General features: G+C 43.1%; 1 protein-coding gene across 1 annotated transcript; it reads left to right on the top strand.

The window, feature by feature from the left end:
• The first annotated feature begins 12,727 nt into the window (after nt 1–12,727).
• On the top strand, nt 12,728–22,066 carry PPM1M (protein phosphatase, Mg2+/Mn2+ dependent 1M). Its single transcript, XM_044674679.1, has 10 exons — nt 12,728–13,054; nt 16,134–16,257; nt 16,439–16,693; nt 17,027–17,139; nt 18,620–18,704; nt 18,872–18,990; nt 19,111–19,174; nt 19,522–19,629; nt 20,518–20,666; nt 21,197–22,066. Exons 1-10 carry the CDS (start codon nt 12,729–12,731, stop codon nt 21,336–21,338), a joined length of 1,485 nt encoding a protein of 494 aa, XP_044530614.1. The 5' UTR covers nt 12,728; the 3' UTR covers nt 21,339–22,066.
• Nucleotides 22,067–22,314: the final 248 nt, after the last annotated feature.

The raw sequence follows: 22,314 nt of genomic DNA, 5'->3' as shown, positions 1-22,314 counted from the left end.
AAAAAAAGGCTGCAGAGGAGGACTAGGCCTAAGAAAAGGCCATTGGATTTGGTGACTAGAAGGTCACCTTGGAGAAAGCAGTTTTAGTAGAAGGATGAGAGAAAAGCAAAGAATTATTCCAAGATGCACAAAAATTGACCATGTACTAGGGTATAAAACTTCACAACCAAATATAGAAAAGTAGAAATAATAAAGGCACCCTTTTCAGATCACAATACAATAAAAACTAGAATTAATTAGGATCCATTGAAAGACAAATTAAAAATTAATTGGAAACTAAGTAATCTAATTCTTAAAAGGGGTGAATCAAAGAATAAATTATAGAAATAATATTTCATTTAAAATTTTTATAAAAGTTTCATTAAAGAAAATGATAATGAAACAACATGTCAAAATTTATGGGATGCAGCCAAAGTAGTACTTAGGGGAAACTTTATGTCTTTGAACGCTTACAAAAATAAAATAGAGAAAAAGCAGATCAATGAGCTGGGCATGCAGCTAAAAAACTAGAAAAAGAACAAATTAAAAATCCCCAGTTAAAGACTAAATTGGAAATTCAAAAAATCAAAGGATAAATTAATAACATTGAAAGTAAGAGAACTATTGAACTAATAAATAAGACCAGGAATTGGTTTTATGGGGGGGAATAAAAGGTAGAGTATTGATTAATTTGATTTTAAAAAAGCAAAGAAGAAAATAAAATTATCAGTATCAAAAATTAAAAGGGTGGATGGAGTTGTGAACTGATCCAACCATTCTGTATAGCAATTTGGAACTATGCCCAAAGAGCGCTAAAAGAATGCCTGCCCTTTGATCCACTCATACCATTGCTGGGTTTGTACCCCAAAGAGATAATAGGGGAAAAGACTTGTACAAAAATATTTATAGCTGCACTTTTTGTGGTAGCAAAAAACTGGAAAACAAGGGGATGCCCTTCAATTGGGGAATGGCTGAACAAATTGTGGTATATGATGATGATGGAAAATTATTGTTATAAGGAATGATGAACAAAATGATTTCAGAAAGAGCTGGAAAGATCTACGTGAACTGAGGCAGAGTAAAATAAGCAGAACCAGGAGAACACTATACTTAATAACAAGCAACATTATGGAATGATCAACTGTGATAGACCTAGCTACTCTCGGCAATGCAATGATCCAGGACAATTCTGAAGAACATAACAATGGAAAATGCTATCCACCTCCAGAGAAAACTGTTGGAGTCAGAATACAGATCAAAGCATGTGATTTTTTACTTTAGTTTGTTTGGGTTTTTATTTTGAGGTTTTAGTTTTACATGACTATTCTCTTATAAAAATAAGCAACATGGAAATATGTTAATGATAATACATGTATAACCCAGATCAAATTGCTTACCATCTTCAGGAGCAGGGAGAGAAGGGAGGGAGGGAGACAATTTGGAACACATAACTTCAGAAAACTTACATGGAAACTTGTTATTACATGTAATTTGTAAAATAAAATATCATTATAAAGTAAAAAAAAATATTCTAAGACGTTGAGTAGTGTGAAAGGGAATTTTTATTCCATTGGTCTATTTTAAGTTAATCAATCAAGAACTTAAAGTATTCTTACTTAACACTTAGTAAGTCACTAACAAAGAAAGCTCACACCCTAACAGCCCCCACTTGGGCAGTGATAGGAAAATTGAAAGGCTGTGATTGTTTCCTGAGATGTGATTAGGAGAACTGATGGGTGGAGAAAACTGTATATAAGGTGGAGCCTGAGAGAGATTCTTCATTCTTGGTGTAATTCTTGGTGGCTCAGCCTTGGGACCATGAGCTCTGGTGGGATTCTTGGCAGTCTTGGCCTGGTGTGAGACTGCTCTTTACAGTTCAACCTCTTCAGCATCCAGTTTTGGTTATTGGAACACCTGACTGGAGACACTCTTGTAGACTGGTGAGATTCGGGATTTGCATTTGAAGTCTAGAGGCAAGAGGATTAGGATTTAGGATATTTTTAGCTAGGTGATATTTTCTACCTCCTTCCTATATTTTCCACTTTAATATCTATACCTTGCTGTAAATAAAGCTACTAAACAGCCTATTGACTCATAGTTTAACTTTAATTTTTATAAATGGTGACCACAACAAACCATTTTTAAACCTTTCAGTAGTAATTGAGAGAGAAAAAAATGGAAGTGGAAAATGCAGATCAAGGCCCTTTACCAAACTGTTTCCCCTTCTCTGGACACTCTCCAGCTTATCAAAACCTTAAAATGTGCTACCAAAAAACTGGGACACTAATGCATTTCTGGTGGAGTTGTGAAATGATCCAACGAATCTGGAAGGCAATCTGGACTTATACCCAAAAGACTTGAAAAGAATGCACGCCCTATGATCCAGCAATACCACTACTAGGTCTGTACCCCAAAGAGATAAAAAAAAATGGGAAAGGATCTGTTTGTACAAAAATATTTATAGCTGTGGGTGTGGGATGAAATTCCATGTGTAATTCTCAGAATAGTATTTGGCTTGCTGTAATCCCAATTTTCAAGACCCCTTAATATTACTATTCTTTAGACTAAAACTGCACCCCCACCATCACCCCATAAAACTTTTAGTTTTCTTGAACTATTTTCAAAAACCTTGAGAAAAGTTTATCTGTACCCTGGGAAGAAAGCCAAACTATAAGATAAGCTGAAGGAGGGAAAATACAGTGAGTTTCAAAAGTATCATTATGGTCCCAGCCAGGGAATCTCATGATAGTCATGGTTTTCCTTGATCATGGGGGTCTTTAGGGGTACATAATGTTGAAAATCACACACTCAAGAATATAAACATCACAGCCCCACTTCTGTGGGATTGGACAGAGGGGAGGAAGAGAATCTTGTGTCTAGATTGTTATAAAAGTCTATGATTGTACCTAGAAAAAGAGAGGATATTTTTGCCCTGAGAAAGCTGCTTGTGTGGGCAGAATCCTTTGTCCTCCCCTTCCCTGTTGTCCGATGTTTTCTCCAAATAAAGCAGCTTTTCTCTGCCAGCATCTTATCAAGTCTCCTATCTGCCTATTAGAGTGATTTATGAGGATACGAGCCTCCCCAAAATTCCACTCCACACACTGTGCTTTTTGTAGTGGCAAAAAATTAGAAAATGAGGGAGTATCTCTTGATTGGGGAATGGCTGAACAAACTGAGGTATCTGATGGTGATGGAATACTATTGTGCTATAAGGAATGATGAACTGGAGGAATTCTATGTACACTGGAAAGACCTCCAGGAACTGGAGCAGAGTGAAATAAATAGAATCAGGAGAACATTGTACACGGAGAGTGAAATATTGTAGGATGATCAAATGTAACAGACTTTGCTACTGTGTGGAGTGGAATTCTGGGGAGGCTCGTATCCCCAGAATAACTCTGATGAGCAGTCAGGAGACTTGATAAGATGCTGGCAGAGTTCATGTGACTTTATGGGGGGGGAAGGTAATGGGGGGACACAGAGTGAGGGAGCACTGTCTGGAGAGATCTCTCAGAAACAGTGGACATTAATGCTCAAATTTACTCAGAATTTATAGAGATTCAACACAATACTATCTCCTCTTTCCCATCATCTGTATCCTATCTTCCTTCCTCCTTAATCTTTTCTCATCCTCTATTCTCCTTCCTCTATCCTCCTTAATCTTTTCCAACAATTCTGAGTGTAACATAAAATGTTGTTTTTCTTTCTTGTCCTATCCTGAATTCTCCAACGCTTTCAAGCATAGGGGAACATTCCTTAGGTTTGCAATTTCTCAGTTGAGTCAAATTTTGTTACAATATTTCTTGGGTAGCAACATTCAGGCTGTGTGTAGTCAAGGTTATAATTTGTAAGTTTTGAGATTTCTCTCATAGGAGTTAGGACACCCAAATTGTATTTCAGGTTTAAAAAAATAAAATCAGCGAAGCCCCAATAAGTGAACCATGATATAGTGAGGGACTACTGTATAGGATTTGAGGTTTGGATTTAAAAGATTACTCTCGGGCAGCTGGGTAGCTCAGTGGAGTGAGAGTCAGGCCTAGAGACAGAAGGTCCTAGGTTCAAACCTGGCCTCAGCCACTTCCCAGCTGTGTGACCCTGGGCAAGTCACTTGACCCCCATTGCCCACCTTTACCAATCTTCCACCTATGAGACAATACACCGAAGTACAAGGGTTTAAAAAAAAAAACAAAAAAACATTACTCTTTTACAAAAATGAGTAATATGGAAATAGGTTTTGAGTGTTAACACATGTATAACCCAGTGGAATTGCTTGTTGGTTCCAGGAGGGGGGAGGGAAGAGGGGAGGGAGAGAACACAAAATATGGGAAAATATTTAAAAATAATAATAAAATAAAAATTATATTTAAAAAAATGTGCCGCCCATATTCCTGATGTGGTCTGAGCAGGACAGAGTTGTAGATTCAGTCTGGAAACTCTAGACTTCTTTCTTATTCTAGTGTGTTCTTCCTCTTTTGACATTTTCTCTTCCTTTTGTAGCCATATTTACATTAAATGAATCATTCAAAAAGTATCTATTAAGTATCCTAGATAGAGGTGGTTGATCCCCAGGACATAAGAACCAAAGAAATGAAATATTCACCACTCAAAAATCACTTAACATTCTAATGGGTTGGCAAGTTTTTATAAAAGTATATTCTTTTTTATGAATAACATGGAAATAAGTTTTGAACAATGATGCATGTATAACCCAGCAGAATTGCTTGTTGGCTCCAGGAGTGGGGAGGGGAGGGGAAAATCACGAATCATGTAACCATGGAAAATATCTTAAATAAAAAAATTAAGTATATAATTTTTATGTAAAAGTTAATAAGCACCTCTATAATAGGCAGGTATGTATTCGGTTGTTCTTGTCATTTTTCAGTGGTATCTGATTCCTGACCCTGTTTGGGGTTTTCTTGGCAAAGATACTAGAGTAGTTTGCCATTTCCTTCTTCAGGTCATTTTTTTACAAATGAGGAAACTGAGGCAAATTGGGTTACCTACCTGAGACAGTACATATTTGAGATCAAATTTGAACTCAGCTCTTCCTGACTCCAGGCCCAGTCAGTCCACTGCTCCATCTATTCTGCCTTTGTGTGTTTCTGTGTGTAAATTGTATTTATTTTTTATATTAATTATAAAATTATATGTAATATATAACAAAATATATAATACAATGTTTTATATTTATATAATTATATATAATATATACATAAATATTACTATATATAATATAATAATAGTATATATAAAAAGTTAAATACCAGGTACTATGAGAAGAAGAAATCATGAACTCAGGGCTGATTTGGACAAAGAGGTCATCTTGTCTTTAAATCCATTTTTTATAGATGAGGAGAGTGAGAACTTTGCCCAAGGTCACCCAGCTCGGCCACCAGGCTCTTTTCATTGTACCCCTGATCCTGTCTGCTTTTCTTCCCCTTCACCCACTCCTCCTGGTTGACCTCCCTGTCTCCCCTCCCTCCTCCCTCCTACCAAAGTACAAACTGCTACCCCAGGCCCAGGTGGACATCCGCTGGAGGTTTTAGGGCCCTTGGGGGGGGCCTCTTTGAGAAGGAACCCAAGAAGGGGAAGTAGCTTTGCCACCTGCCATTGTGAGACAACTGTGCTAGTGATTCATCAGCACCCAGAGTGTATATCCCGGAAAGAACTTTGGGTATATTTAATCCAGACATTTCCCTTTTCTTTCCAAGAAAGAGTCAGCAATCAGTTTCATGTAATAATGTATATATTCTATATATAACATTAAAGTAATATTATATATTATAGCATTTAATATGTGCCAACTGTGATTTTATGGGCTTGTTCATCTAAGTGTTTTAGAAATATTGTTTCATTTGATCTTTATAACAACCCTGAGAGATTGGAGAAACTGAGGTAAACAGGTGAGATGACTTGCCCAAGATCACACAACTGGTGAGTATCTGAGGCTGGATTTGAACTCAGATCTTCCTGACGCCAGGGCTAGCATTCTATCAATTGAGTCATCTGACTGCCTAATGTGTACGTATATATAAAATATGCCTAGCATATATGTGTGTGTGTATGTATAGTATATGTGTATATACGTATATACATACCTTTTAATGTCAATTTAATATATACTGTAAGAATTAAATTTTAATGGTTTGACTAAAATATATGAAGATTATAAAAAATATGGTAGTTGCTGATTTAAAGTATTATTACTCAAAGTCTAAATGACTTTAATAGTTTTTATTTACAAAAGAGGTGGAAAAAGTAGAAGCAGAAAAATACAAAAGGGTAGAGAAGACATTAGCCTATCTAACTAAATATTTTGCTTCTGTGCTTGACTCAGCCAGGACTTGTTGACCTTCAACAGGAATTAAACTCTCTCCAGAAGACAGGAAGGGAAAGCCAGCTCTCCACTCACCCAAGTTCCCTCCAAGAGGCAGGTCAAGATGATGACTGAGCTGAAGGTGACTCCTGAGGCTGACTTTCTTCCTTGAACCAACCTTCTTCTTGAAGCTGATTACCTTCTTTTGAAGTCGACTTCTCTAGCCCCAGAAATTCAGGGCCTTTTATAGAGGCTTCTTGTCCCTTCTCCTCTTCACCAGGGCCAATCACAGCTTCCAAATTGCCCAGCATTGTCCAGAGGGCAGTGTTTGTGGGGAACCAGCTCTCACCTTCTGGAGAGGTGAATACTCATCAAAAGGATTCAGATTCCGGGCTGAATGAAGTATGAATTCTCATTTCCTGGCTGACTGAGTTGAAAGGGTAGAGACCTCTTTCACCTAGGCTAAGCAGGATGTTCGAGCTTTTGTAGATTCAATTCAAAAGTAGACAAAAGAGAATTAATCCTGTCTTCACAATCTAGTGAGGTACTAAGTAGGAGTACTTAAGTTATTGTTAACCAAGGGTTAACTCAAAATAGACAAAGGGAATAAAGGATTCCCTTTCACAGGTGTAAACTCAGCATAGACAAAGAGAACAAAGAATTCCTTTTTCACAATACATATATACACACTTTTATGTAAAGTTTACATACATGTATATATATATATATATATATATATAGAGAGAGAGAGAGAGAGAGCACGTGAGCTGAAAGGGACCTCAAAGGTCATCTAGTCCAGTTCCCTTATTTTACAGAGAGGAAACTGGAGCCCAGAAAAATTAAGAAATTCCATAAGGTTACACAAGTGAAATTTGTGGCAAATTAGTGGAAATTTGAACCCTGACCTCCTAATTCCAAATCCAATGATTTTCCCCATTGTATCACATGACTTACTATAAATTTAGCTTTGAACGATAATACAATCAATTAAAATTATATATGTGTATATATACTATTTTAAAATCCACTAAAGACTTCCCCTTCCCCTCCCCCAGCTTCCTTCTCTGCTCTCCACTAGCCCAGCACTTGACTTTACCCAATCATGATCTGTAAATACTGTCCTTCTGGATTTACTGTCCTCATTTTGTGTTACTCTCAATTTCCTTCTATTACAAAGGGGTATACTGATGCTCAAAGAGGAAAAACAAGTTTTTCAAGGTCACCCAGCAAGCTAGGGTAGCTGGGATGAGATTCTAAATCTTCTGTCCAGCTGTCCAGGATTCTCAATTTCTACCTCTTTAGAAATGGGGGCAGATTGACAGCCAGGCCTAAAGATGGGAGGTCCTGGGTTCAAATTTGGTTTTGGACACTTCCTAGCTATGTGACCCTGGGCAAGTCACTTAATAGCTCTTGAATCTGTCTTCTCATCTGTAAAATGGGAATGATAACCATAGTTCTGTGGATTGAGAGTCAGGCTTGAAGATGGGAGGTCCTGAGTTCAAATTTGACCTCAGGTACTTCCTGGCTGCACAACCCTGGGCAAATCTCTTAACCCCCACTGCAGAACCCTTACTACTCTTCTCCTTTGGAACCAATACACAGTATTGATTCTGAGACAGAAGGTAAGGGGTTAAAAATAAAATAAAATAAGAATGGAATCAATAATAATTTCTGCCCTGACCTTCTTCCCTCTCAGAGCTATTATGAGGGACCCAGGACATGAAAGAAGTAAAGAAGTTGGTAAATTCTTTTTGGGTGGATGGGTGGGGATCCTCCATAGTTTTTAAGGCTGTATAGGGTTACTGAGACTCCGCCTGTAAAGAGTCTCACTTAAAGAATCTTTATTACTGTTTGCAGGTGGCTCTGCTCCAGGGCATTGTTGGACTGAACTGTGTCTGTCTGTGGTTTCACTAGTTCCACCTGGATCCCTTCCCAGGCCTCCCTGGTCCTCTTTTCTGAAATCTCAACATTAGAAACTCCTTGTTTTTGACTTTCCTTCTTCCTTTAAAAAAGTGAACAGTTTTAGGAGAGTGAGAGGCCAAGAACAAGTGACCAGAGAAAAGCTACTTGAGCTCTGCCAGGTGGGAAAACTCTGAAGCTTGGGGCACAGACAGACTGAAGGGAAGCCCTTCAGAGGCATAACAGCTCCTGAAGGAGGGAAATGTGACCTTAGAGTGCATTTTAAGGCCAGTCTGTAGGAAAAAGGAGGAAAGGGGGAAAAGGTACTACTTTTATTTATTTATTTGTTTAAAATTTTAAACCCTTAACTTCTGTGTATTGACTTATAGGTGGAAGATTGGTAAAGGTAGGCAATGGGGGTCAAGTGACTTGCCCAGGGTCACACAGCTGGGAAGTGTCTGAGGCCGGATTTGAACCTAGGACCTCCTGTCTCTAGGCCTGGCTCTCAATCCACTGAGCTATCCAGCTGCCCCGGTACTACTTTTATTTAAGGATTAGATACTTAAGTTTTCTTTAAGGTATTACATATAGTAAAAAAATAGCCTTCCTTTCTTTCTTTCTTCCTTCCTTTCTCTCTCTTTCTTCCTTTCTTTTTCTTTCTTCCTTCATTTCTCTCTCTCTCTCTCTTTCTTTCTTTCTTTCTTTCTTTCTTTCTTTCTTTCTTTCTTTCTTTCCTTCTTTCTTACGTTAGGTATTACAGACTCCAGACTCTGCCATGATGGAGTATAGCAGTGGGTCCATAATAGAAGGACCCTACAGACCAGTCCCTACAAGGCCATTATTTTAGTGGGGTGAGGGAAGAAGAGAGGAATCATTAGGTTCAACAAAGTTTGATTGAGGAGCTACTGTGAGAAAGGCGATGAGGACAAAGACCAAACAGAACCCTAATTCCTTACCCTTAAGGAGCTTCTGAGCAGAGAGAAATGATGCCATGGAAAGGTCATACTTGGTCACCATTGGTTAGATGAAGGTAGGCAGGCAGAAACGGTGATCTCAGGGTACTGACTGTTCTCTGAGGCCCTTGCGTAAACAGTCAGGGCATCAAGGAGGACTCCCTTTTCTAAGGTTTCCCCTACATCTTCCCCTTTTTTACAAAACACATGAACCTTGGGGCTCTATGAGGTCACTGACCTTGCCTGTGAGCTCCCATCCTGATGGACAGAGAGAATGAAACTCAAGTGCTTAACTCCCCTAAATTGTCCCAGGCACACTGCAGATTCACCATAGACCCCTCCCCTCCAGGAGGAAGAAGACACTCAAATGTCACCCCAGAAAAAGGGAGAAGTTAAGCTGTAAGGACTAGGAAAGCCTTTGGCCTCTACTGAGGCCAAAGGAAAAGAAACGGGTGAAGGAAATGTGGAAAATTGCCTTGGTTTAGACAACAGGAAGGACATCCTGGCTGTAAAGATGTCATCACCTGAAAAGCCAGAACCAGATAATTCCAAAGAAATGACCCTTCCAGGTACCCCTCCTACCCTTCACCTATCTAGAGCTCCTCCTCACTGGGACTTATTTCTCCTTAAATCAAAGATACCTTCCTGCAAGAAGTACTTTGAGATAAGAAACCAAAAAAAAAATTGTGCAATTACTGGGAGAAAGGAGGGTGCCACTAACCCAGGATCCCATACACTATGTTTTTACTTGCTCTTCTCTGTGCCTGGGAATTCTCTCCTTCCAAACCTCCATCCACCAGTCCATTCTTTTCCAGTTCCATCTCAAAGTCCAGTTTCTTCAGGAAGCCACCACTGGAGACCTTCTTTGGGGTTCTGTATAATTTCACGTTCCCCTGCCATACTGCAGACTCCATGATAACAATGTCCTTCCCCCATATGCTATCCATTTACCAATGAATGACAGGTATTTGCTGAATGAATGGCATGGAACACATAAACTCAGGGACCAATACAAAGACACTGAACACATCCACCCATAGAATTTGGAGCCAGGCCCTCCCAGAATCCCAGAATTGCAGTTTCAGGAGGCCTCTGAACTGGTTAAACCCATAACTAAACCAAAAAAAAATCTCCCTTATGATATATGCCTTTTATATTTATGTACATATGTATATGAATCAAATTTAATTTCTAGAGAATTTATAACATCCATCTACACTTTTACAAAGCTATCATGGATAGAAATGATAACTGTAATACAGATCCATTGGAAATTCAGGTTAGCGTGAATATGATACATCTTGCAAGGGATTATATGGGCTTTAATGGAAGACCTCATTTAATTGAAGTTTCCTCATTTCCTACCTGGCTACACTCATTTTAGCCTTCTTTTTTATTTCTCCTTATGCCTCCTCTTCCTCCCTCCAAACTTTTTCATTGGGAAATCTCATCATCCCAAAAGATCTTGCACAATTTAGCAAGAAAAAGCAGTGAGGCAGTGCCCTTTTCACCTTTGATTGGAGTTGCGAATTCTTCAGCCTCCATGTAGGGAGGGGGCACTAGACTTTAGTTTCCTCCTTACCCACCCCCCAGCTGCTTTCCTTTTATACTGCTTTGACTTCACTACCTTCTCCTTCCTTTCAGCCTTTTATTTTTGTGTATTGGCTTCCCTATTTTATTGTATCCCCAGAACACTTATTGTTATTCATTCCTATCAGGACCCTACCGACTGGTCGTGGGGTTTTCTTGACAAAGATACTGAAGTAGTTTCCCATTTCCTTCTCCAGTGTGTCCCCATTTTATAGTTGAGGAACTGAGGTAAATTAGGGGTTAAGTGACTTGCCCAGGATGGCACAGCTAATGAGTGTCTGAGGCCACATTTTCACTCAAGCCTTCTTGATTTTAAGTTCAGTGTTCTTCCCACTGTACCACCTGTCTGACAAATAGTAGGTGCTTATTAAATGTTTATCCACTATTAACAGAACCCAGAAAAGGAAAACCACTACCTTCCCTAGTGGCTTGTTTCATTGTTAGACATTTCTAATGGTTGGTTACAATTTTGCCTCTTTCTAACTTACATAAAAGTCTTGTCCCTTGTTCTGCCTTCTGGAGTCAATAGTCAACAACCAACAAATATTTATTCGAGCACCTACTAGATGCCAGGCACTATGCGAAGAGTTAGGGATTTTGTTCAGTCATTTTCAGTCATGTCTGATTCTTGTGACCTCATTTGGGGTTCTCTTGTTCAAGATCATGGTGTGGTTTTGCTATTTCCTTCTCCAACTCATTTTACAGTAAGGAAACTGAGGCAACAGGGTTAAGTGACTTGTGCAGGGTCTTCCAGCTAGTGTCTGAGGCCAGTTTTAAACTCCAGAGAGGAGTCTTTCTGGCTCTATGCCTGGCACTCTATTTTAGGTGCCCAAGAGCTAGGGACACAAACAGGAAAAAAGAAATACAAGCCTTGCTCCTAAGGAGCTTTCAACCTAAAGGAGGAAGACAATGCAAATAAAAGACGCAAAGGGTGTTGGGAAGACAAGGTACCCCCAGTCTGGGCATCGTGAAGCCAGGAAAGTCCAAAAATCAAGCAGCTTCTCCAACCCAGGACCCTTCCTATAAAGCCTATTTCATCATCATAATAGCTAGGAACCTTTAAGGTTGGCCTTAAAAGATATCCCCGTCTCTCCTCCCCTCTTCGCCCCGCCCTTTCTTGCGCCCCGAACTCCAGGCTCCGGGCTCCACCAGCCGCCTACCCCGGTTGATCAGTGGGAGGCACCCACTTCGCATCTTCCCCAAACCCTGAGAAAGCTGGTGGTATCATTCTGCCCATGTTATTGTCGAGCAAATGGGTCACAACTATTAAGTGTCTGGGCCATCGTTCGAATCCAGGATCTCCCTAATTCCAAGCCCAGTACTCTATTTACTGCCTCAACCTCAAACTCTTTTCCCAAAGCCTGGCAGGAGACTTTGACAATGTTGGACAAACGATCTCTCTACGGTTTTCCAATGTACCTTTCTAGGCTGGTGAATCCCCCCACCCCAAGAGTTTTAGTTTCTGCGGGCTCCATCTACCCACATTGACCAGGTTAGAAAAGACACTGTTTCCTTATTGTTAGAGGAAAGAAAGAGCCCCAGCCCACACTTGGGAAACAGCAGATTTATTTTATGGATGAAAAACGGCCCGTGGTTTTTCCAAGATCATACAGCGATAAGCAGCCTCGCTGGGGCTCGAACCCAGGATCTGTGTCCACAGCTAGGGCTTCTTTCAGTATGCCAAGTGTGGCCCTGCAGGAAGAAGACCAAGCTCCAGTGTGGGTGCCTCCTCCTCCCCCGGTCCTGCCAGCCTGCCCAGCTCTCTTCCCTCCGCCTCTCCCCCGTCTCTCCTCCCCTCTTCGCCCCGCCCTTTCTTGCGCCCCGAACTCCAGGCTCCGGGCTCCACCGGCCGCCTACCCCGGTTGATCAGCGGGAGGCACCCACTTCGCATCTTCCCCGCAAGTAGAGTGTCGGAGATCCCGAAGGGCCAAGGTCCTGGCCGGAGTGACTCGCTGGACAGTGGGTCCGCGGGAGCCCCGACGAAGCAGTGGATGAGGGCCCCACGGGGGCAGTCCCCTGCCTCCACGTCCATGTCCGCAGAATGGTTCCGGCGCCGCTTCCTGCACCGGGTACCCTCCTGGGGTCGGGGCCAATCCGAGCCAAGGGTATGGGGCACCGGCCCAGGGGACACTATGGGGCCCCAAGTCAGTGGCCGAGCTCGGCCAGCCAGTCCGTTCCCCTACCGGCGGCCCAAGTTCCTGCGGGGCGTCGGTCCGCCTCCCCGGCCGGACCCTTTCCTCGATGCTCAGATCCGTCCGAGGCCAGTCTACTGTCCGGCCCCGGACCGGCCTCTGCCTTGGAATGCGGGCTACGCTGAGTAAGTAAGCGACCGCTCCCTTCCGACGTCTCCCCAAGCCCCCGGCCTCTCTCCCGCGCCGCCCTCTCTATCTTCTCTCCAGACTCGAAATCTAGCCGCCCCCTCCCCCCTCCTCGGAGCCCCTTCCCTCTCTCCTTCCTCTCAGCACATCCTTTTCTAGGCTTCAGCCTCCTCCCTTCTGCCGCTTCGGCCTGGGGGATGTGGGCGGTCCAGGCAGTGCAAGGGCTGACCCGGGACACCGGGACTGGAGCGCTTGTTTCGGGGGAGGCAAAGAACGGAAGTTAGCGGAGAAGGAAAGATGCAGGGAAGGGAGCCGAGGGGGATAGCCCTGGGGAACATGCGCCCCTCTTTAACACGGGGGTCAGGCTACCCAGATACTTGGAACGGGGGCTAAAAAGAGGGAAAGCAGCATTTACCATGTGCGACTTTGAGGCTCGGGTGTGGGTTCGAGTGTCTTGCTGGGGAAGGCGTGGGTGGGTGGCTGTGAGCCGGAGGTGCCCCGAGCGGAACAGTTCCGCTTTCGGTGTATTTGCGGGCGAGGTAGCCTAAGAGAGGCTTCGAATCTGTGCCGGGGACTGTGTGTGGGCAGGAGCGTGTTACGGGTTATTAGTGAGTGGAAAGAGCTCCGAACCTGAAGTCGGGGAGGAAGTTTGGGAGGAGTTTCAAAACTGAGGGAGCTCGGCCAAATCACGTGATAGGCTCACTGAGTTTTGTGCAGAAAGAGATCTCGGGACAGTAACTTGCCACAGCTTGTAAGCAGAAAATCAATGCACAAATATTCTTGATGACCACCCTCCCCGCCCCAAGGAGGCAGAGTACAGACGGGCAGGATTCTTGCTCTCCTGTCAAGATGTCAACATAGATAATTATAAAAACAATATTAGGGCAGAGAATTCCAAGCAAAATGCTATTCGAAGTCTGAAGGAGGAAGGGCTTTTCTAGAGAGGAGGATCTGAAAAGACTTCTTGGGAGGAATGGCCTTTGAGTTTGTTTTTTTTAAGCCCTTACCTTCCCTCAATACTGTGTATTGGCTCCAAGGCAGAAGAGTGGTAAGGGTAGGCAATGGGGGTCAAGTGACTTGCCCAGGGTCACACAGCTGGGAAGTGTCTGAGGTGGGATTTGAACCTAGGACCTTCTGTCTCTAGGCCTGGTTCTCAATCCACTGAGCTACCCAGCTGCCCCTGAATTGGGTTTTAAGAATGTATAGATGGGGGCAGCTGGGTGGTAGAGGCTCAGTAGCTTGAGTCAGGCTTAGAAAGGGATGTCCAAGGTTCAAATTTGGCCTCAAACACTTCCTAACTGTGTGATCCTGGGCAAATCACTTAACCCCCCACTACCTAGCCCTTACTGTTCTTCTGTCTTAGAACCAATACACAGTAGTGATTCTACCATGGAAGGTAAGGACTTAAAAAAAATGTATAGAAATGAAAAGTTTGGAAGGGAAGAGCACCTGAGCCACAAAGGCCCAGAGCCAAGAAAGGTTTGGGCATGTTTGGAGCATAGATTTTTTCTAATTTGGTGAAAACCTAAACTGTGTAAAGAAGGCTATTATGAAATAAAGATTGACCTGGAGGAGCTTGAATGCCAGCTGGAGAAGGAGGAAGCCAAAGAAACATTTTTAAAAGATATATTTATTGATGTTTTTTGTCTTTACATGACAACCATTTACACCCCCACCCCCACCCCTCCAGACTAAATCTCCCTTGTAACCAAGAAAACCAATTCTGCAAAACTCATCTGGTATGGTGGTTGAACCCAACCTCTTATGCAAGTTCTGCTCTAGGAGGCTCTGGCCTCCCTTGCTACAGAGGAAATTAGGGGATATGCTTTCTTATCAGGTATCAGGGATGTTGGTGGCCTTTCCAATATTCGGAGCTTAATCTCTTTTGTTAGTAAATTTGTTTTACATCATTGTCGTTATTCCATATATTATTCTCTGGTTTCCACTGATTTCTCTATCATTTCATCTAGATCTTCCCAAGTTTCTCTGAAATCCTTATATTTGTTATTTCTTACTATGCAGCTGGTAGCACAGAAAATATAGTGCCAGGCCTAGATCAGAAAGACTTGATTTTTGGTTTCAGACACTTACTAGCTGTGTGATCCCGGGCAAGTCTCTTAACCCTGTTTGCCTCAGTTTCCTTAACTGCAAAATGAACTGGAGAAGGAAATGACAGACCATGCCAGTATCTCTGCCAAGAAAACTCCAAATGACATCAGGAAGAATTGGACACAACTGAACATTTACATACCATTTTCAGCCACTCTAATCAATGGGCACCTGCTTCATTCCTTGGGTTTTTTCCCTGCCTCCCATTGCTCAAAAAATTCAGGCATGTATTGGGCCTTTGTTTCTGACTTTGACCTCCTTGAGGTATGTGCCCAGTCAGTAATGAGGGATCAGTAGAGGAAAACTGAAGATTTTAGAGCATAAGAGTAACATATCCAAGTCAACAGAGGGGGAAAAGATTATTCTAGCACTGAAATGAAAGCTGAATCAGAAGGGTGAGAGGGAGAAAGGAAGATGTGTAAATGGGGCTCTTACAGTAATCTAGGTTTGGGAGGGGGTAATGAAGGCCTATATAGAGCAATGGGTGATAAGACTACAGATAGAATGGGTGGGAGAGATGTGGATATGGACTTGACCTGGTAACCATGGATATCATATTACCCATACAACAATGAGGGAGAGGGAAGCATCAACATTAAGACCAAGGTAGCCAAATAGGGATAAATGATACTGGCACTACCTACTTCACCGGGTATATTGTAAGAAAGGTGCTTTTGTAAACCTTAAAGTGCTGTAGCAACTGAGATTAATAATGACTGAATCATGATACCATTATATTCTTGGTGGCCTATTTTTCTTTTTGGCTTGTGGTAATGAATAAGAAAAAAAAAAAAGAGATTGGTTGGTCTAACTGATGGAGCCATTTGTCCAGGGAATCCATATTTGTGGATTCAGCATGGGGAGGGGGACCCCCCCCCAACTCCAGTTACACCACCCTTAGGTGGGCCTGTAGCCTCTCTGGAAGACACTTCTTGGAGTGAGGCCTGGACCATAATTCTGTGGCTGCAGGGTTATTAATGCAGAGAAATCCGAGTTCAACGAAGACCAGGCAGCATGTGGTCAGCTGTCCATCAAGCATAGGGAATTCGGGGACAGTGAAGACCAGGAATGGATGATCCTATGCCAGGAGGAGGTGAGGGGCCAGGCTGGGGTCTGGGACTGGGCAGGCCCATTTCTGGGAGGCTAGGTCCTTATCCACATATATGACCAGGGGTCTTGGAGCAGAGCCCTGACCCCAAATGTACAAAGTTAGGGAAGGACCTAAGCTGCTGGGAAATGACTGCCTTAACTTAGCATCTACCTTCTTGGGACAGTATGTTACTGGATGCTACTGGGCACTGTTTGATGGCCATGGGGGACCTACTGCTGCAGTCATTGCCTCCAACGTCTTACACAGCTGCTTGCGAAGAAAGCTGGAAGATGTAGTGGGGGGCATCTTGGCGCCCCAACCCCCTATGCACCTCAGTGGCTGCCGAATCTGCCCCAGTGACCCCCTGTTTGTGGAGGAGAAGGGAATCCAGGCACAAGATCTGGTGATTGGAGCCATAGAGGAGGCTTTCCAGGAATGTGTGAGTCTGGGAAGGGAGTATCCAGAGGGAAGGTGGGATGGTGTGAATGAGTCCCTGTTCCTTAGCACACACCTTTGGGCTGGTGCCGGGGAGATACATTTATGTGCCCTGGGAGAGAATGAATCATCTATAAAGAAATCCTTCCTTTGGTGGATAACGGCGAGTTGATTAGACGGTCACCAAGACAAAGAAGGGAGCTACTGGGTGGGGTGGGGGGAGGAGAGGAAGAGGGGGCCTGCTCCTGGGGTTTCCAGGTAGCTTCTGGGTCTCCATTCCTAGGGCAGTCACCTAATAAGTCTGGGGGTGGGGGTGGGTGGGGATTTATGCCTACAGGACACAGTGATTGGGCATGAGATGACAGCCACTGGCCAGTCTGGGGGCTGCACAGCTCTGATCATCCTCTACCTGGAGGGGAAGCTGTATGTTGCCAATGCTGGGGATAGCAGGTGAACCCTGAGAACTGACTGCATCTCAGATGTGGGTTAAAGGAGGGTTGGGGGTGGGCTTACAAGTCCCTTCTCTTGCTGAGTGTCCGATTTCCTTCTCTGTAAAACAAAAGGATTTGACTAAATGATCTTAGGGATTCCACGTAAGGAGACAACATCCACATCCTTGCCTTCCTGGAACTCCTGAGCTAGTCAAGGCAAATAAGTCACAGAGACAGCTCTACTTCAAAAAGAGAACCACATATGTATATGAAAGAAACTTGTACAAAGTGTGAGTTTACTTTTAAAAGGGGGCCCATGCACTAGCACATTGGCCTGGGAGCATTTGAGCTGTGCTTTGTTAGTGTGATAGTAGAAAGAACCCTTGGAGCCAGGAGACCTAGTTTCAAATCCTGGTTCTAATACTTGCTGTCTTGTGCAGGTGACAATAAGCCTCAGTTATCTCTTCTAGAAAATGACTGATAATCCTTGTAACTCCCTACCGAGTACTGGTGCTGTGAGGGAAGTGATTTCCTTGTAGACCTTATAATAGTATACCAACATGTTATTAATAACTTCATTTCTTATGTAACATTGAATCATAATACTATTGAATAGTATTAAATAGAAAATAAAAGTTAAAAACAATATTAATATAAGTACTTAATACTTCTTATCATAATAAATTACTGGTAATAACAACATGATAGAAAGAGTCAAGGACTCAATTCAGGTTCTAGTCCAGAAATTTCCCTCCTTTTTTACTCACTCTGTACATGTCCCTTTCATACACTTACCAGTTCCTTTTTGTGGCAAGGCTCTGCCTGTCTTATTTGGATTGATTAGATTCCAAAGACGAAGACGTTAAGGACTTATCTTCTGCATCTTCTTCCCTCCTCTGCACTCCCTCATCTATGGTAGTTTAGGAATAGGTGAAAGAGTCCTGGGCCTGGGAGTACTGACACCTGGGCTCTAGTCCTAGCTCCTTGACTTGTGACTTGCTGGGTGACACTGGCCAAATTATTTGCTCTTTCTGGGTCCGTTCTATTCTCTGTAAAAGAAAAGGATTGGGTTTGGAGGTTTCCTTCCAGCTAATTCAAAGATGGCTCAAGTTGTCGAGACAAAAGGCAAGAGCATTCTAGGCGAGTAAGGGAAAGAACAAGAGGAAAAAGGTTGGAGCAGGTTTGAGTAGAGAAGCAGTGCTAGCGAGGTAAGCTGCAGTTATTAGGATCAAAGGGATCCCCAGTTTTAGAGAACTGAGTCAGCAGAAGTGATTTTACAGATGAGGAAACTGAGGCCTAGACTGGTTAAGTAGCTTGCCCAAGGTCATCCACGTAAATACTTGGCAGATCAGGAGAGAGCTGAACTTTTAACATGCCCTTTTAAGACATACAATCATTGGAGGTAGGTGAATCTTCTGGAGGCATTTAAGAGTCCAGCTAAAAGGGGGCGAGATTCAGACAGCCTTCAGTGGGACTGATTTGCACCACCACTTTCCCAGGGCCATACTTGTGCAGAAAGAGGGCGTGAAAGCTGTGAGTTCCGAGTTTACCCCTGAGACAGAGAGACGGAGAATTCAGCACTTGGTAAGCCTCTGGTAGGTGGTGGGTTTAGGGAGACCACAGAAGCCAAGATGACTCACATTCCTGGGTCCTAGCAGGGGAAAAGGTATTTTGGGGAGAGGTACCTTTGGGGTCAGAGGAGAGCCTGGGAAATAAGGGTCTCCCACCTTGAGCTTGCTGTGGCCCTGCAGGCCTTCATTCATCCCAGGCTTCTGGCAAACGAGTTTACCAGGCTGGAGTTTCCCCGACGCCTGAAGGGTGAAGACCTAGGCCAGAAGGTGCTATTTCGAGACTACAACATGAATGGCTGGTAAGTACATGAGGGGAATTGTTTCTTCCCCCCCCTCTCCCTCTCAACCACGGAGGTATGCCCAGGGCCCTGACCATGGAGGCTTTTGTAAGGCCTATTTGCACCACCACTTTCTCTCAGGGGCTACAAACAAGTGGAGAAATCAGACCTCAAGTACCCACTGGTTATTGGACAGGGCAAGCAGGTCAGTGATTCTGTTTCCACCTGCCTTTGTTTTGTTTCACCCCACCAGTGTTTGATGTTAATCAGGCATTTACAACCTTAGTTGGTAGATGGGGGGGCATGTTATGTGGGCAGTGCCATCTTCCCAAATGGGAACTCTCATAGTGCAGGGCCTCAATCCTGTCATTCCCTAAAGAACCCAATACAGAGCCCTGCCTAAATAATTTTGCAGAATGAGCCTTGCTGTTTCCCCAGTCTATAGCTGCCTAGTTTTCCATCCTGTTGGGGAGGGATTACTGCTGACACACACACACCAGGTGCTCACTACAGGATGCATCTGATGTGTCCCTGTTCTCTGCCCCCAACTAGGCTCGTTTGTTGGGTACTCTGGCTGTGTCCAGGGGCCTGGGAGACCATCAGCTAAAGGTTCTGGACTCGGATATCAACATCAAGCCTTTTCTTCTCTCCATCCCTGAGGTAAAGAAGGGGCTCATCAGGCTTTATACTCAGAGCCATGAGCAGATTCAAAACTTACACTGCCCATCCCACTGAAGCCCTCGCTCATCCCTCATCTTAATGATGGAGGTGACCTTGGGTTCTCTCTGCCAGAACCTGCCCAGGTTCCAAATGTTCTGAGTATAGGTTTGGAGACTGTCTCTTTTCAAAGACCCATCTGGGTCTGAAAGAGGCTTATCATCTGGTTGATGGTAGGGTGATGAATTTTCCAGCCACAGAAATTCTTAGAGACCATCTAAGTTAAGAGGGATAGTGATTGGCAGCAGTGGAGTCCCTGCATTGGCACAATTACAGATCCCTGAAGTGTTGAAATACTGATTAGTCTTCACTGGACACTACCTGTCTACTCTGCCATCTGACCCCCTTCTCTTGCTAAGGTTCTTGGGGTGCCATAGAATCACAGATCTAGTGCTAAAAAAAGACTCAGGCCATCAAGTCAAACCCCTTCATTTTATGGTTGAAGAAACTAAGACGTAGAGGTTGAATAGCTTGCCTAAGGTCACACAGCTAGTATGTTAGAGGCAAAAGATCTGAACTCCTTTGACTTTAGATAGGGCACTTTCCACCCTTATCATGCCACCTTCCTAGATGTAAGAAACATTGGACGGGGAAGCAGATCTGACTCCTGGTGTAACCTAGGATATTCTCCTTCCTCTGCCTTTGAGCCTTCACTTCTTCACTTTAAAAGCAGAATGTTGGGTTTCAAGGTCCAGCTTGTCCCTTCTCCTGAAGTTTTCTAATTCTAATGGACTCTCCCAGCCTGGACAACCAGGTAGCTGAGTTTGGCTGCAAGTGTAGCTCTGGTGGTTTGGGGATGGAATACTGAAGATCCATTGGCTCTGACGACAGGTCACTGTAATAGATCTGGAACAGCAAGAGACTCAGGAGAATGATGTCATCATCATGGCTACTGATGGGCTCTGGGATGTCCTGTCAAATGAACAAGTAGCCCAACTAACTCGTACCTTCCTCCAAGACAACAGACATGACTCTAACAGGTAATCTAATCTGGGACAAGCAGATTAATGGAAAGAATTGTAACAATGGGGGGCTGGAACCAGGCTGCTCATTCCTGACCACTTACACCTCAGAGAGGGAAATACTTGAGGTCTGAAGATTTGAGTCCCACTAGCTATGTGAACTGTATCTGAACTTGTTTTGTAAAATATATATTGGTATTGTTTACCTCACAGTCATGATGAGTGTTCTGTGATCTTTAAAGAACTTCAATATGAGAAATGCAACTTTATAGAAACACACATGACTAGAATTTCAATATTATCTCCACCAACTCAAGAATTTCAGAGGGTGGGGAATTAGGGCAGAATGTAAGTTAAAAAGGGCAAAAACAGCTGACACACAATCAAATATGGGACAGTATACAGGCAAACCATTTGCCTAAGCTATATTTTGCCTATCTGGATTGTTTTAAGAAAAGCACTACAGAGTCTAGAAGTTACTTTGTTAGGATGAAGGATATACCCCAGCCCCAATGAAGACTGATTCCTTGGTGTTCTCCATTTCTCAGGTTCTCAGAACTGGCCAAATTGTTGATCCACAGGACCCAGGGCAAAGAGCAGAGCACCTGGGAACAGAGCTCAACTGGGAAAGTGCTGGTATCCTATGATGATATCTCTGTGTTTGTGATTCCCTTGCACCATAAAAAATAGTAGGGATTCCTGAGGTCTTCAGCTATCTCTTCTTGAAACCTGGGACACCAAGCTAAGAGAATCTCAAAAGTTGTCGGCTGCCTCAGAGGGAATTGATGACCACTGTTTTAAGTCTAGCCCAACCCGTTTTGGATTTTACATATGCTTCATTTAGCCACAACAGGCTTGGGACTATTGCAGTCTAGACCAGAGAGACATGTCCTAGCTCTTGCTACACAAGCTTTTCCTAGCTAGGGGACATCTGCTGACATATTCCATGAAGCATGTTCAAGGAACTTTTCAAAAAAACAACAACAACAACAAAAAATCAGATTTGGCTTGTCTTGAAAAGATAAGAGGGCAAACCATGAGTCCTGAAAATCAAGGTTATAAAGAAGTAGAGCAGAAATAGCAAGGACCCAGGACTTTTGAAGAAATAGGTGGTTCTTCTCCCTCCGTCCCTCCCCCAAAAAGTTTCTTCCCTGGCTTGTACAATTTGACTTGGGAAGAGGATGAAGAGTTGCCTTTTCTCTAAGGGAATATACTAAATCACATGATAGTGTCCAGTAATATCTCTAGGATCCACTCATAACTGGTCCTCTGATTCTGAGCATTTTCTTGTGACTAGTCATGTCCCTGGTTAATTTGACTAAATGCATACTTTTTGTGGATAGAGGAATGCTCCAGAATGATTTTCTGTTACTTAAATTACCATGTACATTAAAGCTAAAGCTGAAAATACAAACTTATATAAGCACAACCTAATTTGTACTTTTGTTTTTATAGTCTTCTAGCCTTATCACAGGATACGTTGCTATAGAAATGGGAGTAATTGCCTTCTTACCTTGTATATGCACCACGATTTTTACCTAAAAACCTCACAGGGATTATAAAATGTTGGAATGTAAGAACACTTCCAGATAATTTTAACACCATTTTACAAGTAAGTAGTTTCCCCACTCTGAAGAGATCTAGAAGGAAGCTGACCTCGAGACAT

Source organism: Gracilinanus agilis, chromosome 1 (genome assembly GCF_016433145.1).
Source record: "Gracilinanus agilis isolate LMUSP501 chromosome 1, AgileGrace, whole genome shotgun sequence".
Taxonomy (NCBI): Eukaryota; Metazoa; Chordata; class Mammalia; order Didelphimorphia; family Didelphidae; genus Gracilinanus; species Gracilinanus agilis.
This window is presented reverse-complemented; position numbering and strand designations above follow the sequence as displayed.

What these genes read in the sequence shown, in the direction of transcription:
- PPM1M (XM_044674679.1), top strand. Translation starts at nt 12,729, where the DNA reads ATGAGGGCCCCACGGGGGCAGTCCCCTGCCTCCACGTCCATGTCCGCA. An exon ending in TTATTGGACAGGGCAAGCAG is followed by an intron (nt 19,175 to 19,521) that starts GTCAGTGATTCT and finishes GCCCCCAACTAG; the next exon opens with GCTCGTTTGTTGGGTACTCT. An exon ending in TTCTTCTCTCCATCCCTGAG is followed by an intron (nt 19,630 to 20,517) that starts GTAAAGAAGGGG and finishes CTCTGACGACAG; the next exon opens with GTCACTGTAATAGATCTGGA.